The following is a 20,703-nucleotide window of genomic DNA, read 5'->3' on the forward strand; positions in this document are numbered from 1 at the left end:
CATAGAAGTGGTGACAACACACAAGCTTGAGGACATCCGCAGACACTCAGTTTCCTTACCTCTACTTGTCTTAACGATGAGAACAGATATCGGTTGCTAAGTATTGCGTGCATCCAATTCGTGATATATGAAGGTACTCCATGACCTCGTGCTGCTTCAAAAATGGATTCGAAAGACACGTTGTCAAAAGCACCTTCAATATCGAGAAAAACTCCTAAACTTGATTGCTTTTGTGAAAAAGCTTTTTTAATGTTGTAGATAACATTGTGTAACAGGGTGGTAGTAGACTTCCCCCGCTGATATGCATGTTGCATTGCATGCAGCGGGTGCTCGCCCAAGCTACCATCCCGAATGTAGTGGTCGATTAAACGTTCCACTGATTTGAGAAGGAAGGAGGTCAGACTGATCGGTCTAAAGCTCTTTGCCTCCTCATAAGTGACGCGGCCACCTTTGGGAATGAATTTGACAGTTATTTCCATAACTGACATACTTCAACCCGCCGGATGCCACGCGGCCTCTAGGCTGGTTTTGTCCGGAGAAATTTATTTATAATAAAAATGTAAGGAATGAAAATTTCGCTCTATATACGAAACTTATGTCACAGAACAAACCATCATTTACCATTCCTCACCCACCCCCCTATCTCAACTCTCTCTCAACATCGTGGCAACTCTCACGACTCACATCTATCCTGCTATTTCCATATCCATTTCTAAGATGTGTTATAAGATCTTCAACAAATTTGAAATATTAGTTAGTGTCTAGGCTAATTTAATGATGCGATGTATTTATGCATGTTTAAGAACACACAACCTATTTTTGTTTTCTGTTTCCCTATAAATAGTTTTCCATTTTAGTGTAGAACACAGCCACTTGCGGATACGAACTTAACGTTACATTATACTTGAGAAAGAACATATTTATAGTCCTGACAAAATTTGCAATTATTACTAATTTATGTATAAACCCTGCTTTCCTCTGAAGATGATGGGCTATTCCTTCGAAACGTTGCACTAAGGAGAGTCATGTGACCAAAAACCGAAAACTACATCAACTCCAATCAATACTAAGCGTTTGTATATACTCTAATTAAGGAAATCCTTGGGGTTGGTAAAGCTGTATTATCATGCAACATGAAGCCAATATATGTCGCCATTCACCTCTGATACAGAACTCCTTACCCTTACCTCTCCGCGGCACCAATCAGATTGGAGCCTGTCTCAGTTTCGTTTCGAACGGGAGTGGCATTAGTGAAGATCGGCTAGGATCTGTGGTCGTATGCTGACAGGGAAGGGGGACAAATAATGCGCACGTGGAAATGCTAGTGTATCCGTCTTGCAGAGTACAGTTAATGGTTATTTTGGGCAGTTCAAAATCATTTATTGGTTTTCTTTTGTAGGTTCGGTTTGTATACAACCCTCGATTAATATTTTTTCTAGTTGTTTGACCCCAATAAGACTTTAATCTTACTAGTATCGATGATCACGGGTCAATACGTACTGAAAATTCGTCGCGTCTGTTTTTATGAATCTAATTTCAAGTTCCGTTATTGCTAACAAGCTCGTGCATCAGGTTAACGATCCTTTGTATTTCCCTTCAATGTTCGATATTATCGTTCGTATACGTGTATTTCACAAACAATCCGATATGGAAAATAGGAAATACTTTTCTTGATATATAACATCTCGAGTTATCATAACTCTTTGTTTGTACAATTTGTTATCACTCTGTAGTTTTCAACCCAATAAATATATCATAGAGAAAGAAATAGCGAAATTTGACTGAATACTGTCGCAATAAATAGCGATCCGGCCCATTATGCAGATTAGATTTGCTTTTCTAGGCAACACTCCCACGGTCGGCTGTGTGGAGTTCAAATTGCTTTTGTTTAGAACACATAGGAAACTCTCGGTAGCCGGCTACCTAGAGTTTAAAAAGAACCAAAAACTAAAAATGATCTTTTCTTTTTCGAGTGACCGTGTACTCGAAACCCTACTAAACTACCTAATAAACCATGCTTTACAGGTCGCATCGCTTGCTTGGAGCGTATCCTAGACCTTATACCCGTCGGAACTACCAACTCCGCGACACCTATGAAAGAGTCTGATGAGTCGTCTACCTTCCGTTAAGTGGCTGGAGCATCAACATTTTCCGTCTACCTTATCCTTAATCCTTCTCCGTGAACGATGGAGATGGAGGCGGCCGGCAATGACGGCTATTATACTTTTGAGGTTTTAATATCGGTCGGATTGGTATGAATTCCTACTTACCATTTCCTAGGCATCTCTTATTAGATAATCAGCAGTCAAACATGATGAAATCAGAGTGCAATCCGCCAAAATCATCGTCACAACGCAACTATAATTAAGGAAATCCTTGGGTATTTCAGACTGGAGAGTATGGATGTTTGAAGACGAAAATTTTAAAAAGAGACATCCATCGTGAATTTTTTAATCTTTTAGTATCTCTACTGAATTTTGAATGAAACATATATTCTAATATGTCATTTGAAATACCCGTTTTGGGATGATATTATTGAAAATGCATATTCATTGTTTGGGATGCACTTTTATGAAAAATAGAGGACCAAATTACAAAAATATGCACAAATTAGATCCGGAAATGCAAGTATAATGATGCTTTTAACTTATATCGATGGTTTCAATTGCCAAAATTTACCTAATGTTGAGAACGCTTCAATTGAAGCTTTAATGACAAAATTAGTAGAGGGGCATTGGATAATTCAGTAGCCGTTTCGTTTGAGTGCTCCGTATTCTGTACGTAAATTAGTAGGGATTACAATCAGAGTTTATGCATTAGACAGATAGTTTATCTTATTGAATTTTTGCCATATATATATTACTATGACACTGACATTCCCGAATATATATGTTTCATAATCAAAAGGGACAATTTCAATGGTCACATGATTTTCGATGAATTTAAATACTTATTCTGGTAGTTATAACTTGTTTTTTCATGGTATTGTTTTGTATAGGACTCATAAACCCATATCTCCAGAACTGGAACTCCTAACGAAACAATTCGCTTGTTATAAGGATGGGTGGAAAGAGTCTGCATTTTAAGCGACCGAATGTACACTTTACCATTTCCTTTACCATTTTTTATTCACTTCAATGCATATAAATACGATTTACTGGTATTGCTATACATGATTCGAATTCTCTCTGTCGCTCTCTGTTTTAGGGACTTGAAAGCACATGTCACCTTATTTCAGTTTACTATTTTCAATTATGCGTTAAAATACTGCACTTGAAAATTCTACTGTGCACAAAAATCTTTTTTTTTTTCAAAAATCTGTGACCAACAATACATTTAATTCCAAAACAAATTCCTGATTTCTAGATTTCCTGATGACTAATTAAGGCCCATCAATAAAGTAGCAGCAGCAGATAATCCTAAAAATGCCGTCTAGAAGAAGAACGAAAGCGTGCAAAAAATGCGAGTTTCGCAAACATTTCAGAATATTCTGAAAAAATGGTTCTGGAATTCGAACAATTCGTTTTATTTTATATGACTTTCTTTAAATTTTATTCTGAATATTCATTTTTCCAGTTCATTCATTTCATGGATTACATTCGTTTTTTTATTTTAAATATCTGACTAATTTTAAAAAAATGTTCTTTTCATTGTAATGATGTTTTTTATTTAGCATTCTTTTTATTCATTTAATCATTTGATCTCATTTTATCTATTGTATCCATTTCATTCTTTGTATGCATTCCGATGAATTTATTATATCATGCATCTTATTCGTATCATTCAATTAACTTATTTTATTAATTTGTTCATGTTATGCTATTTCATCTTTTTGTTCGGTTTACACAATTTATTAATTTTAATAATCTGACTAATTTTGTTCAGTCATTTATTTTTTTTCATTTCATCCAGAACATTAATTAGACACAATTTAACTTATTCTATTAATTCTATTCCTATTTAATATCGTTGATTTTTCATTTTAATCATTTTATTGTTTGAAAATCTACAAAATGACGAAAAATGATAAAATGAAAAGAAATATATTTTTATTCATTTGATCATTTTTTTCATTTCGTTTAATTTATTCATTCTTTTCGTATTATTGATTTTATTAACCCCCTGCTTGACCTGTTATTTATGAACAACAACGTCTTCGAACAGCTATAACCTTGGGATTAGACAAGACTTCCTCGCAAAAGCAAGTAAAACTAATAACTGTGATTATTGCCGTTTATTTGAGCGCTAATAGTTTTTTTTTTATTATTTCGTTTATTTGACACGCCTCATAGCGGTAGCTTAACGGAGCCGCAGATCTATTATGTTTTTACAATATGTGAAAAATTAAAAAAAAATCCTCGTTAGGGTGAAATATAGCATAGTAAAAAAAACAAATATTATTGATTGTCCGTTGGATTTCGAGCGCGCAACTTTTTATTGCGAGCGGAGACTTTCTTTCGCGGCTCACCTACTGCATCATGGGGACCATTTAATTCACTCCTGTCTTTCACATCAACATCTCATCAAACAAGAGCGAATCCAATATTGTTGTTTGCGTATTGCTTTCGGTTGCATGCAATCGACTCATGTGATGAGTTTGGAAGTGCTGGCGGGCATTCTTTCGCTGAAAAATCGATTTTAGGGCCTCTCATATCGATTGTTCATCCGATGTGATATCTTGAACCCGTTAGTAATTGCAAATTTCGAGAGGCTTATCGAGCTCAATTCTCAAATCCGATTTATGTTCTTGTACTTCGATTACATGGCACAAAATATCAACCATTCTTCATATTATCCCAACCGTGTCAATCTCCCTCATGCTTCTGATTCAACTGTATTCTTCGACACAACCATGAAGGACGAGATTCGTGGAATCCTGAATCACATATGTCCGCAAGTGATCCCAAGCATCTTTCATAGTAAATTTCGAGAAGTCGACTGCAACAAAATGTTTTACACCGGCGGATCAAACCTCAACTGATCCTCTAGCTTCGGTATATTCAATCAAAACCTCACCGCCTCATTCAAACTCAATGATTCTGCTTCAATTTACGTAGCAGAACTGCTATTCCCTTGGGATCATTGATACTTTGCCCACCGTTCATTACTTTATTGTCTCGGTCCTCGGATATCCTCAGCTTAATCGAGGCTCTCCATTTAATGAAACCTAGAAAGCACATTCCATTTTTTCTGGGGAAAATCTGGGAGCGCCTGCGTGCTTTGTCTATAAGATCGTACAAGATTACCTTAGTTTTGGTTCCCTCGTATTGTTCCATTCTAGGTCATGATGCATCCGTCCGAATCTGTAATTCTTATTGTTGATTCCCTATGCCGGAAACTGAAAGTTAATATCCCCATCCCCCCTCTGACAGCTTTGTCCACTCTCTCCTTCTCTCCTGTAGGACTTAACCCCCCTAGTTTTAAAAAATTTAGAATGTAAAACAAAGAAAAAATGGCACTTTTCAGCTAACGCAAACGTGCCTTATCAAATAAACGAATTGAATATAAAAAAAAATCAATGGAGCTATCACACTTCTAACGATGAGCGATAAGTTGTGCGGCTATTATTCTCATTATTTAAATAAATGAGAACCATTTCGAATTGAAAGTTTTGACAGTTACAGAAAAAATGTGATTCAAACTATATTCCGATCACATTTTGACCTTATGGATATTTTTCACGTTCTAAAGGAGTATAGTAAAGTTTCGATTATATCACGCGATTATATATATATATATATATATATATATATATATATATATATATATATATATATATATATATATATATATATATATATATATATATATATATATATATATATATATATATATATATATATATATATATATATATATATATATATATATATATATATAGGGATGAAAGTATATATGTTGAAAACAATATATAAGTACATGCATATATACTCATTTCATGCATATCGATTTACATATGCATACTACGCTACGTACATATACATATGTATATACACAGATACATGCATTAGGGTGGCACAAATTTTAGAATTCAGTGGAACCGATCTAAAACTACTCGCTAAACGACCTCATTCCTCCATGCAAAATGTTGATTTGATAGATTGCACTATATTTTAGCACAAATGGTTTAAAGTTTGTATGTGATTTAAGATGGATAAACGATTCACATTATTCAATATTTCGTAGACACGTTCCTATGTATTCTAAAAATATATGCTATGCTAATTTCGGTAGATACGGGTACCGTGTACAACTTCCCCGGAGAGTGTAATAGGCTACAACTTCTGGTTCAAAAGTTATTCTTTATACAATGCTTAAGTGTCTACGTCGTTGGTGGAAATTGAATTTATCTGGATACTCTGGCTGATACTTCAATCAAGTTAACCGTGATATGCCAGTCATAAACCGAATTAGGCAGCTATCAACATGGGTGGTTTTATAGTTCAGATGCGAGCGTCATAAATAGATAATCTGAAGGACATGAGTTCGATTCTTAATTTTTTTGATATTTTAATTTAATTTTATTTTAATTTTTAGATACATGTCATGCATACATATATGGATATATAAGCGTGATATAATCGAAACATTACTGTAATAGAGATGGGTTTAATAGTTTACATCGTAAATTAAAGAGAAGGTTGAATATAAGTCTACCTCATCTGTGCACAACATTTGAAATGCGATGTCCATCATTTGTAACGTGATGTCACGTTGAATGAACTCTCGGTTATTACATAAGCGGTCCAAATGTTCCATTACTGACCATCACACTTGGTGATTTGTGTGGTAACGCTAATGTAGACCAGCAATTGATTGGCACAAGTATGCGTATAGTTGACGACAATGTACGTGACACTGAGTCTATTTGGTGCTGCGTCGTGTTGTACGATGAATGAAACTTACTTCATCCATCTTCCGAATTTCTGTATTCAGTATCCAGCAAGCAAAACTCTAGCTGCATAAGTCTTTTCCGATATTTTCATAATTTTTTAGGCCAATTTGATGCGCCTTGATCGTAGGAATAAGTTCATTGCCAGAAACGAATGTTTCCAATTTACATACGAACTATAAAAGCGTTTTTATAATAGGGGAACATTCAGCTCGAAACAACCCGACAGAGTCTGAATAGCTTTCTGTATCAATTATTATAGTTTTCAACGACCAATGTCGCATATATCTAGAAGAGGGAGGACTCGAATAAAATAGTCCTACCTAACATAGACCCACAGCCACTAACAGCAAGTCTTGCCGATCGCCCTTGCGCTGCAAGACTGGAAAAAATAAATTACCATAATGTCCAAAAAGTTTTCTCCTTCGTTCCGTCCTCTTTCGTAGGGGTGATTTTTTGTGTTCCAAAATTTCGATCTTTATATCGAAAATGTGTGCGTCTGTGTGCAGGACTCATTACACTTACGGCGCAGTGAGGCACGCGACCCTAGCGAGCATAACTGAGTGCAGTAGCAACGAGCAGCGGGCATAAAGGTTTATAATAGGATTTTTGAAAAAAATAATAAAAGCGATTTCGAAAAAGGGAGGGGAAGGGATTTTTCCGAAATTTTGGGTGTGCAAAGAGGACGAAAAAAAGCGATTATGGTGTTCAGATTTTTATAGATTAGAATTTTTGAAAATTCTATCAGTACCAGTCGAGATCGCTGTCAAAACAGTGTGCATAGTATGAGTCGATCGAAATCCAAAATACAGTTTGATCGGGCGCGAAATTTTCAAAAGTCAAGAAGTTGAATTGTTATCAATATAACGAAAACACATTGTAAGTCAAGTGGATTGCTGGTGTTGTTTGAGGGGAATGTGCATATCTGAGGTTTCAGTGGTAAATGTGTTGGGGACATCAAAAGAACTTACTGCTAACATGCATAACGGCTAATAATTTTAACAGCACTTTACCAACCATCTGGTTGATCGAAGGAACACACACAGTTAGTGGTTAAAAATACGCGATTGTCAGCATTTACGATTGTACTGAAAATGGTAGAAAAGAGCTGTTGTATTAACAAAACTTTCAAAACAAATCGAGCTTTTTACTTGAAGCGTTGAAAAGAGAATTTATTGGGATGACACGAATTGCAAACCGGATTCTTTTATTCCTATTGAAAAACATTTTGAATAAGTATATCAGGCTATTTTCATGGTGTAAGCAAAGATAGTGTTAACTGTAAGAGGAAATAATTTAGTGAACGGATTGTGACTTCACAACTTGTATACGATGTCTGATATAATCTATAAAAATTGGTGTGCTCGTTCATGTGTTTCCCAGGAAATCGGCAGTTTCTCAGGCCTAAGTTAACAGTTAAAACATCTTTGTCCCTTGTTTCTGCTTCTATTTCTGTCATCGATTGTACAAATGAAGTCACCAACATACTGTATCAGCTGACTGACAAAGACACGCCGCAGTTATGATAATCATACCCTTCATCCTTTGCATGGTTTTCGTGCCCCAAAAGGTTCCCCTAATCTAATATATCAACGTCGCCACTGTAACCCGGTTTCAAAGGGGAACGTCGGAAAAGGGGTGAGCCATTTTTTCGAGTTTCAAAGTTCAAACAGTCGGTAATTACAATTATTGACAGCCGCAGGGTTGCAACGTTCACGCGTTTGATTTTCGGCTGAGTACCATCAGCGCGTTTCAAATATTTATGACCATAATTAAACAGAGAGGTGGGCAATCATGCTTAACGCGACATGTCACCTGCGATTCAACGGGCACCACGAAGGAGCGCAGGGTAATCGACTAATCGTCCCCTCCAAATGCTGATATGGTAGAATCCGTATGTAGGTACCGTATCGTCGACTAATGGCGATTCAGTGTGTAACTGTGTGGTTGTATTTTTATCTGTACCCGAAAAAAAACTTGAATCGAAATCGAAAATATTTATTTTACTGCCGTCCCTGAGTTTACTGGCTCTCGGAATATTTCGGCTGCTTTCTAGCTGCCTTCGGTCAAATGGACTAGGAGCGGCCATAAAAATATAAGCCTCGAATAAAGGAAAACGTAAAATATTTTCACCAAGTCGTCCTCAACGTGTTTAATTAAATTAAGTATTTGGCAAGACAAATAATCGATGATCGTGTTACGAATTTAACATCGGTAGTATGTTTCAGAGTGGGTGTATAATTTAACAGCATTAGGCACATCTGTGTGACGAAACAGGTGTGTTGAAACTTTGCACCATTTTTGATGAATTAGTAGTAGGGTGACCAAGTAGGTTGAGAGCAAATTAAGGACACGTTGAATCTCGACTCAGTCTAGTTTTAATGATGCAGTAACAATTCCGGATGAAGATAACTAGCTTTGATCATACTTTATACTCAGCTATCCAACAAATTTTACTCACGTTTGCTTGAAAGTGATCCTAGTTTCAACGAGTCGTGGAGAACTTTGTTTTTTGATTCATATTAGAGCCACAAATAATAATGCAAAATTTAGGGTCGTATGCCAATTGTTACGTCGAATTATAACCCAGAAAGAAGATAACCACTTTGCAGATGGAAATACTGTGCTAGAATGTCTCCATCAAACATGTGTAGCCAAAGTTCAATCTTTCGAACACCTCAACACCCCACAGAATGAGAAACATGAATAATATTTCAGTTTGAAATTTCACTTCCACCAATGAAATTAATTTTTTTTTGAATAATTATACTTAACATACGAAATAAAAAATAAAAACTGCAAGTGACAGCGTTACAAGCCTATTGACGCAGGACTACAAATCTGAATGCAAAATATTTTGGTTATATTTCATTTTGTCAGTATATTTGGATTAATATTAAACAAATCGAATTGCTTTCATATACTGCATGTAAAAGCAAATAAGTCCTATAGTGAAACAAAGCGAACTGAGATGAACACTATTCAAGATTTCCATATTCATTGTGTCTTATGGACGGGACAACCAACCGATATTTATACACTCACTTGTTACATTTCTTATATTTTTTTTAAAATTTCAAATTGTGAATGAAAGGATATTCAGAATATAATTCAAGAGATCAAATTTTTCCTGTTTTCTTTGAACACGCATAAGTGACTTTTATGCTTTTAGGGTAATTTCGGGATCTCTATTTTTCGTATATAGAGTCACTTTTGTACGGGAATATGATATTGCGAGTTTGTGTTTCGAAGAATTACAATACTAGAGATGTAGAATAATCCTTATTAGTAACTCACCAAAAATATTATTAATGATTATGTGCGATCACGAAAAGTACCGAAAAATTTTCAGAACCGTAGTAAAATTTGAATAGTTGGGACCTTTTAGAAGTCATGCTCTAAGACGATTTCGCTAGATTTTCAGAGCAGCATGTACTCAGTGCACTAGTGTGACTGCCGGAGGGTTAAATGAACATTTGCGTCGGATATAGGTTTTCAATAATCTAACGGACCTAACACCGTGAAGTGAAAAGTGAAGGTGCTATCCGATTTATCAGCTTAATCAAGCTTCATGAAACTTAGCTGACGACACTTAATCACAAAAACATCAACGAGAGCTAAAATGCTTTTGTTCACCATTTGTCAGATTGGGACCACGGTGCGGTGTCTCACCGGCACATGTGGCATCTCACCTGCAATGACCTTTTTTTAAATGTTCGTGGAAATTTTATAAAAAACCATTTCAGTGTATTTTAAATACTTATCGTAATTGATGAAAATGATTTTTATCACATATTGTATGGTTTACTCTGATGCAGGATTGATTTTTAGAAATGTGCGGCATCTCTTCCCAAATCACCCTATGGGCAATATAGCGTATGACTCATATGATAATCAGAATCCCTATTAGAGCATGAGCATAATGACCTTACTATTCGTAGTTAATACTCCGTGATTGACCAGAACAAGCGAAATTGCACAGAGAATCAACGAATGGGGCCTGGGAGTAGTTATCCATTCTCAATGTGCACGTTTCGAGAGTTCTATACGTTTAAATGTCAATAACTGCGCAGGCTACGTCCTTACAGTCATCGGGGAAGGAAAGGAATGTTAGTGTAGCAAACGTTGTTATGGAGACCGTGTATACCTTTGCATCTCCACGTTTGCCACTGAAAAGAGTTTTTGTTAGTTGGATGGGGTAAAGAGTTATGTAAACCTGGGTTCACCTTGATAAGTGATACGATCTATGCAACTCTCAGAAGTGTTATCATGTGTTTATTGCTCTGGGCAGCCGGCTGCCGAGAATTTGATAGAGTTATCGCTTGTTGAATTAATTTGGTAACGCCCGGTTTGCAAAAAAAGCAACTTAAACTCCGAACTGCCGACAGTCGGGATTGTTGCTTATGTTTAATAGAATCAGAGGGCATGTGAACAATGTTATTGTTAGTTGTTTCTTTATTCCGGCGAAACACGATATTTCAAAAAGAATTCAATATTATGAAAAGCAATTACCTTCAGTGTCTCAAGAGATCTGTCGAAATAGATGCGGTAATACCTAAGTATTTGAAGACTTCGCAATACTTCGCAATACAAGCACTATTTATCGTATATAAAATACCTGAAACGACTAGCTTTTTATGTCGAATATATAATTGATGACGCTAATTTTTACAATAAATACTAGAACAAGATTGAAAACAATAAGAACGAAAAGAAACTAACCTGTCATCTTTTACGTCAATAATCAAGCTAGAATATTTTTATACTCATGAAGAAATATGGTTAATATGACAATCAATAATACAGTGCATGCACTACTTCAAAGCAAATGAAAGTATTCAATATGATGAGAATAATTAATTTGATTTAATTTGATTTATTGGACTAAAAGTAAGCCACTGAATATGACAATGAAGCATATGTTTCTCGTGCTGATATGACTGTAAATTGGTAACTGGCTTCGTGCAATAAGTGCAGATAAAATATAAATTTATTAAAGTTTCAAGCGATCAAAATTTAACAAGTATATTGTTCATCAATTTTTGAAATTATTATTTCTGTTTCGAATTTGATCGCATGTATCCTTGAAAATATACATGTGATCTACACTATTATATATTTTTGGAAAAGGCATTGTAATCAATGACGTTTCAAGATCTCCAATGTTTTTTTCTGGTCTTCAAAATTAAAATTTTACAATCAAATCATGTAGCTGCAGAATAAAATTTAAAAAAAATTCAGTAAATGTTTTGCCAAAAAGCAGCTTAATTTCAGACCTTGAGTGTAAAGGAAACCCCTATGAATAACTCATGTTTAAAAGAAGCGGAAATAACCAACGTTATTCTGTAGCTACTAATTCAAATTACTGGAAGACAATTAACATATTTTACCGAGATTTTTTCCTTCTTTTAACTATGAGTTGTTCTTTATAGTTATGTTTACAAAATCTTCCATTTGGTTCCATTTTATTCAATAGTTCGACCGAAAATAAAGTCGCAAGAACAGAACATGCTTCGTACAACCCGCTTCAAATATAATGGAAAGTAAAAATCGGAGATAAAAGTCATACATTAAAATCTAACTTGAAATTTTATTGTCACATATAATCTATGGAAATGAGTTCATTTAGTAAGAATTATAAAATTGTTTTGAATAACGAGATATTCAATGTAGAGAATAATGCCGCATTTACCGCGCAGTGCGGTGAGGTAAATGCGCAGTGCGGTTGCGGTAAGCGGAGCGGTTTTATTATTTTTTTGCGGTTGCGGTGCGGACTATCCATTTACCGCCCACATCAGCACCGCGACGAATTCTAGAGCCATCACAGTTGCCATGAACGCTATGTAAAAAGAGTGAGAAAGAGAAACAGAAAGAGAGGAAGTGTTTAAGGTATGGTTAGTGTCGAGCCATTTTTTAAAATTTTGATTATAGACGTTTTAACCTCAGGGTCATTGGCCTTTCTTTTAGGTTAGTTTTTGGTTGAAAAAAGACCATTTTTTGAAAAATTTCTAACCATATGTGCGAGATTTGGAATCGAGCCCAGATGAGCTGCGCATGAGGCAATCAATTTGCCAACTACACTTTGCCATTATTTTTTATATTATACGATATTACCTACATTCATATTATAACTAATGCAACTTGTATTTTTTGTCCAGTGCTTTTGAAAAAGTGGCTGTGATTTTTTGCCACACTACCATAACGCTAAGAGAAGAGAAGACAATCGCGTAGCCAATTTGATCCATTCCTAACCTCAATATTGAACCAGCTTCTGGTTGGTCGTTTTGCCAGTCAAGAGCGTTCAAAATATTTTTAAACGGGAGGAAAAACAGTGCTGCTGAATTTATTTTGGCTATTTTTCATACACATGAGCATTTCATGCAAATTGAATAAATACCCTGAATGACGATATAACTACGTGTATTGTTAAGAGAGACACGAATAATTTGGAATTACGACAGGGCCTGGTAGATAAAATTAAGAAGAGCAAGAAGCCTCTTGTCGTCTCTTCTCTTAGCCATAACGTGCTGGGGTATGCAACATAACTGCGCAATGACAAAAACCACAACCACTCTTTCAAAAGCACCATTCAGCTAAGCCGATCCTTTTTCCAGAAGCTTTTCAGCATGATTTGAATTGTGGTGATCTAATAAAGCGACTGATTTTCTTCTTTTAGAGTTTTTAAAAGGTTTTATATGGATAATCCGGTGGCAAAGCTGAACACTTTTTTTTCCTACGCATACTACCAACCGTTCAATTCTAACACATGCTCAAAAAAGGTAACTTGAGCCTTAACCGATTACCGTAAAAGTTATAAATTTTTAGTAAATAGCAGGCATTTGTTATGGAACGTGTTCGTGTGCTATTGGTTGGGGATTATCTGTCCGCCAGATGGCACTTTGGAACAAATTGTGTTTCCCTCCTATTTCGTTGAAAGTTGCAGCAACGCGCGACGGGTATTATTGGAAAATTAAAATAATAGTAATAAGAATAAATAATAATTATAAGTAAGAAATGAAAATATAAAAGGTTCAATATCTCCGCCGTTCGTAAACGGATTTTAACATACTATGGGCTGGTAGAAAGGCATTTTGATAAGTTTTATACAACAGCCGTGTAATCAGCAAATTTAAAAAACTGATATCTCAGTAAAGTGAAATTTGTTAGCTGATTTTCGGTGAAATATTTTCCGAGTATCAGCTTTCAAACGTCACTTTTACTGAGATCTCAACCAAAAAATTGTTGGCTGAGAATTCAGTTGTTGAGATTTCGGCAAAAGATGCGTAAAAGGCTGAGATTCGGACAAAATAATCCATATCTTTTGAAAGTATTTATGAACATTTCAAATAAAATTATGGACACTTTCCAAGAATGACGAAGGACTTGTCCTGTAAAATAAGGACTTTTGGTAACCCTAATTAGTACGGAATTCTTTAGGCTGTTTAGGTTGTAATTAACTAGCAGTTGGTGTTAAAAAATGAATAAATACTTTGTATTTCGAGCATGCTACATTGTATTAATTTATGTCTTGAAAAACTTCCTTTGTCGAATAATCGTATCAGTAACTTGTTGTACTCGTAGTGTATCTAACTTGTGATTATTATTCTTCTCTCTTTTTCTCAGAACTCAACCAAAATGGCCACCTCAGTTTATGCAACGCCACCGCCCGATTTCAGCGGGGAAGAAGCCACCTTAAGTGATACCTCTAACTCATCGCAAACGATCAGTTCCAACAATTCAGCAACGAAAGCCTCGAAACGGTCACTGTCCTCCACATTCCTGGATTCACCACACGCCATCAACACTATCACGCAACTTAGTTCGGACAGTTTACCGGATTTGTCGAAAAAACGACGAAAACAATCGATGCCCAGTCGCATTTCAGCAAATGGACAGGAAGGCGGCATCCCCGTTGATGGCGCTGACAACGAGAACGGAAAACCTGAGACTTGTGCGATCGAAACGATTGCCAGTGCATTTGCGGAACATCAAAACAACTTTCAGAAGATATTTCTGTCCAACCTTAGTCAATTACAGAAACAGCATCTCTTGCAGCAACGTTTGAATGATCAGCCGGATGACGTTGCCCACGAAGAACTGATTCTGAATGGATCGGATTCTATTATTTCCCTTAAAAACCAGGAAAGTTTGCTCAGTCTACCGTCAACATTGAAAGGTCTTGAAGATAGGAAAGAGGATTCCAAGAATACAAGCAACAGTGACGAGCCTGAAAAGCTGAATGGCAATGAAGAAACCAGCTTCGACCGGAATGAAAACGAAATAATCGAGCGTAGAAATGACGATAAAGTCGATTCATTCGATAATAACGTTGAAGCTCGAATGGAACTACCAAACAATGGCCACTTAGGTGATCAATCGCATCGTGGATTCACATTCAAACGAGAAGTATTACAAAACACTGAATGGGACGGTGAGATTCGTAGTTCGTTCATTTCGAACGAATCGAAGTCCGACGATTGGCTGCCAATCCCTGGATTACCATTCCCATTTTCGCCAGAAGCGACTGCTGCATTGTCCGCATCTGGATATCTTCCACAGATGCCATTACTGGGTATGTCCTCCGTGTCATCGTTTGGAACGAACGACAATGCAAATCGTACCAATGTACCGCCGTTGAGAATTTTCAACCCAGAAGCGTACTGCGGTCTTTGTAATAAGGAATTCTGCAATAAGTACTTTCTAAAGACACACAAAGCCAATAAGCACGGAATATATGAGCCGCAAAGCGGTACTAACGAAGCTCTGCCCAACATTGGCTCATTCAATCCACTTCATCAGTTCTCGCAAGTGTTCCAACTGCAGCAACAACAAGCTGCTCTCCAAGAACAGCAGGAACAATCTAGTCACCAAAATCCGAACCAAAACGCGGATCACATACCACAACAGCTGCCCCAAATGCATCCTATGACCACCCCAAAACTGCCAATAAACCCAATTCAACCAACAGTATTTTGTGACATTTGTTTCAAAAAGTTCAGTAGTCTCAGTGCAATGCGTAAACATAGAAGCAAAGCTCACGACAGGTCAACAAACCAACAACAACAGCCTTCACAATTACAACATCAACCTTTGCAGCCAATATCTGAACATAAAACGGAACCGGAGTCACCGTCGAATCTCGGACAGATGACGCCAAATGGAGCACCATTGCGGCTTCCTGATGGCTTCCGCGAAGATTATTCCATCGAACAAGAAGACGCACCTTTCACACCGCAACCGCGTCAGCTATCGCCACTCTCGATCCAAGCTGCCCGTGAGGCAAATTTTTCCGCAGAAAAACTGAAGCTTCTAGGTGTGATGAATCCAGAAGCGTTCTGTGAAATTTGCTGCAAAGAATATTGCAATACTTATTTCCTTCGTACCCACAAACTTAAACGCCATGGAATTTTCCCACCGTCGGAAGAAATCAAGGATGAGCAGCGCAGTCCGTGGAATTTCATTCAGACTAGTCCACTTAATTTGATTGTTGGCAATACTGACGTATCTGGGCTTCCACCACCATTGAGGACTTTGTCCGAGAATGAAGAAAATAATTTGCCCAAGATAGATCTTTTGAAAGATGTAGATGCAAACAAGTCTGCTGATGAGGAACAGAATCAGGCAGATGTGTCAGATGTGAAGCAGGGAGACTCGAACGCAGAACAGGAAGCAGAAGCCATCAGCGTAGACCTGCAGAAGCTGCAATCAATGATAATGCAATTAAATGATTTGAACAATCAACGAAAGATGACGTGTGGTGTTTGTGGGAAAGAGATGGAAAATCAGTACTTATTACATGCCCACATGATCCAAGAGCATAACAATATGAACGAGAACAATAATGGAGTAAAGTCCTCTCCGGAACTAGCCCTCATGCCAACGTCGCCCAATGAGTATGAAGTGTGTAAGCAATGTGATAAAGAGTTTTCGAACGCATTCATGTTGAAGCAGCACTTGATTGAGGTTCACGGAACTGCAAATGGAAGTCTGAAACGGGAAGGATTTATTACACCGGATCGTCCCACCACTACTCCGACATTAAGTATGCCGCCGGGGCCGAGTTACATTGATAGGAAGCCAACTTTCTCGATGACGCCCACAAGCAGCTATTGTGAGATATGCAACAAAGAGCTGTGCAATAAGTATTTCATGAAAACTCATATGCAAAGGATGCATGGTATCGAGATTGAGAATGGGGCACAGATTGGGGGAGTTGTGTGCAATATTTGCAATAAAGAGTTATGCAGTAAATATTTTCTTCGTGTTCACAAGCACAATACGCATGGTATTGTTGAGGAAGGATCTCCGCTGCCGCAAACACGAAGTAACGGCGAGTCAGCGGGGGTGAAATCCGAGGGGCCATTTTCTCCGGATAGTATGCTGAAACCAGGAGAAATCTCGGATGTTAGCAACCGGTATTATTCCCATTTTACTGAGGTATGTCCGTTGTGTAGTCGACGATTCAGAAGCGCTAAATGGCTTCGAGCTCATCTTCTGAGTGATCACGGCACAATGGGTGCGGAGAAGCTTCGGGAAATTGAACACAAACTGGGAAGTGGCAACAAGCCTAATAGTCCATCTTTGAAGATACCCAATGGAGGTCTGCAAATTAATACCGCTGAACAGAAATTCAATCCGAAAGCATCTTTTGGATTTCAATCGCCGGGTGCAAAGTTTCTCATGAAAAATCCGTTCTGTGGTTTGTTTGGAGTAGATCCTTCAAATTCCAATGTTGGTCCGAAAGGCTACCAATGTTCGTACTGTCCGTTTGCAACCCCACTGCTTCCATTGTTGTTCATCCACGAAAGAACTCACACAAGCTTGGATATTGTACAACAGCAGCTGCTACAGGAAGAGGAAAAGCAGCAGCATCAGGATTCTTCTCCGCCGTCACTTGTCATCAAATCGGAATCGGCTGTATCGTTGGCGAGAGACGTCAGCAGCTATTCGATTCCGACATCAATCCCATCAACTGTAACACCTTCGTTGACGCCAGCTTCCACTCCTGTTCCATCTGCAACGCAAGAACCACTGAACTTGCAACCTTCGACGGCACAGCAGCCCTTCGATCGTGATTCACCACCCGCACCATCACAGGATTCGCACAAATCTCCGACCCCGAAATCCGAACGTAATGGACTTCTTTCGGAGATGGCTAACCTCACTCAACGGCCAGCCGTATATGCTTTGCCTCAGCAAAGTGGACCGTTGCTGATGCAGTCTTTCCTCCTGGAGGAGTCGGTTGCCGGGCACCCGAAGAATCCAGAAGAGCAGCCACCTGCAAACAGGTTTGTACCAGCTGTTGTTTTCCTACCTGTTAAAGAACGTATCCTCGCACCGATGACAATATCGTTCACGCTGAGCCCTGCCTAGTGGAAGGGTTCGCGAACCAGAATAGCAGCATGATTAGTTTTTGTTCCGTTCTTTTGAAATTCATTCATCGGGGACCGAGGGAACCGAGAAGCATCTGCATGAGCAAGCTCTTGGTTCTAAAATAAATCCACACGGAAAGTAACGAAAAGAAGATGGCAAATCCGCAAATACGTACACATTAATCCGAGATGGTAGTGAATACTCGGAGCAAAAAAAAAGAAGAATAACATTAATTCTACTTAGAAGAAGCGCAAAGAGAAAAAAATCAAAATGTATTAATATTTGAACACCGTAGATGTATCGTTGTGTAGTGTCTATTGCTAAATAAAAGGGAGTGCATGTATGGCGAGAGCAGGTAAACCCTTGGCACGGTGCAGCAGTTGCAAATTGATGCGAAGAAAGCAGGGAACAAAGAACGTACCGGAATGAGCTTTAGCACCGTTTACATGAGAATCTAATACAGTTAAATACCGTTGAAAAGAGACATTATCATCAAATTTTCCTTTGCTTATGCCGATTGAAATAAATCTTCTAAATTTTAAAGACTAACAAATTGGCCACAGTCCGATAATTTCAAGTGATTTATCGCTGATTTTTGTACGTAGTTTCGTCCTAGGAATGCTTAATGTAGAAAAAAGGCTGGGTTAGGAAATATTCGTAGACAATTAAACAACTGCTAACAAACATGATTTAAGAAGTAAGAATAAGACATTGACAGCGGAAGAAATTCTTGGTGATGTTCTAACAAAGTTCCTATTATGAATAAAGCTAACAGAAAAAGTAAACTACTTCTCTTCAGGCATGATAGATTTTGTAAGGATATATTATTCTATCAAAAGATATGATTGATGTGACGTAGTGCTTGCGATAAGATAAAATAAACATCGGGTTGCTTACAGTTTACGTTATTTAAGTTCAGTTATCTGCTTTCGCCAAAGAGTTGATTTTGCTCAATATTGCACTCGTAGAACGTTCGACATGTTCGGTTTTGACAGCGAATCTTGTATCAACGGAACCAAATCATAACTCAGGGTAATACAAAGTACAAGCAGTTTTAAATTATACACCTAGTGAGGGGTTGATTCTCCCGCGAATCTAGTCAAATTTGGAAACAACTGATACCTCATTTTACCGCGATGAAACGAACGTTACCAAACAAAAAATGCAAGCCTAAAGTACAATTTTAGACAAAACGAATGCTTCGAGCAATTACAGTTTGATTTGAATGAGTATTGAAATACCTCACACTGCTACTACTGCACCAATTGAATTTATTTTACCTCAAATGAGATTAAGAACGAAAACAAAAATCCTTCAGTACGTAATATTACTACACAGAAGATAAACAAATCAAACTAGTCGTGAGACAACGTTGTGTCGTCAAATAGTTTTAGATCAATATAGTAGTTTGCCGCTTTGGCAAGATGATAAGTTACCAATTGCCGGGAACTGCATTTTAAGGGGAAGTACGTGTATATAATAGCGGGGAATACTTTATTTTAATCATTCCTGTATAGTTCATTTCTAGTCTTTAAAATAATGCTAGTCAGAAGCAAATGTGAGTTAATCAACAATTTTATCCTATATAAAATCGAACAAAACTTTTTTGTTACACTATATTGCTTCTAACGTTATTTGTAGAGTGCTGGTGGGAGCTATTGAATTGGAGTTTCGTTCTCTTCCAGTTTTGGGAAAACCCCATTGGTTTCGCAAAGCGATCTCCCAGATGGAAGTTTTAAAGAAAAATGATAAAAAAAACGGAACATGCGACATTATAGAAGACAACCAGATATGGGCGAGGACTAATCAGCGATTGCTATTGAACAATATAAAACTGTAAAACGCTGTGTGCCTTTTAGCAATTGCTGACACAAGATAGGAAGAATGAGCAAAAAACAACAAACATTTTGAGAGTGAACACTCTAGAATACTCGCTGATAGAGGAAGTAACTGAGCCGTGAACGAACCATAACCTCGTTATTTGGGAATCTTTAATTATTAATATTTCATATATTTGTAATATTTAACTCAGGTGATATATGAAGTGTTATGATTAAACAATAGATCGGCAGGTAACATAGGGAAGCTGTTAATAAAACAATACAAGAAAAATGTGTACAAGAAATGTTTCATTTAGAACTACATCTATGAATCAGACGGATAATAGAAGCAAATCGAAGTACCGGCAAATAGATCAGAACTGGACTGGACAGTGCACTGGATCAATATTACACCTACAAAACAATCTTTGGCGCTTGATTGAAAACCTCAAACTGAACAACACAGCCCACGAGGCGGACCCACCAAATACACGACTGCGTCTCAACGGAAGAAGCTAGCTGAAGAAACATCGTCGATGACATCCCGTATCAGAAGCGTTACTTTTATAATAAACAATTATAACCGCGTTAGGTAATTGTGCCAGCCGCCATCCTATT

The 20,703-nt window shown here is 37.3% G+C and overlaps 1 protein-coding gene across 2 annotated transcripts in view; it reads left to right on the plus strand.

Moving 5' to 3' along the window:
- The window catches only part of LOC131683537 (uncharacterized), a 99,979-nt gene extending 81,062 nt beyond the window's left edge, over positions 1–18,917 (plus strand). For both annotated transcript variants that reach the window (XM_058965590.1, XM_058965591.1), the window contains exon 3: positions 14,516–18,917. In XM_058965590.1, coding sequence (XP_058821573.1) covers positions 14,528–18,265 — 3,738 coding nt within the window. In that variant the 5' untranslated portion in view covers positions 14,516–14,527 and the 3' untranslated portion in view covers positions 18,266–18,917. The remainder of the gene's footprint in view (positions 1–14,515) is intronic.
- The last annotated feature ends 1,786 nt before the right edge of the window (positions 18,918–20,703 follow it).

The sequence above is a fragment of the Topomyia yanbarensis genome, chromosome 2, assembly GCF_030247195.1.
Source record: "Topomyia yanbarensis strain Yona2022 chromosome 2, ASM3024719v1, whole genome shotgun sequence".
Lineage (NCBI taxonomy): Eukaryota > Metazoa > Arthropoda > Insecta > Diptera > Culicidae > Topomyia > Topomyia yanbarensis.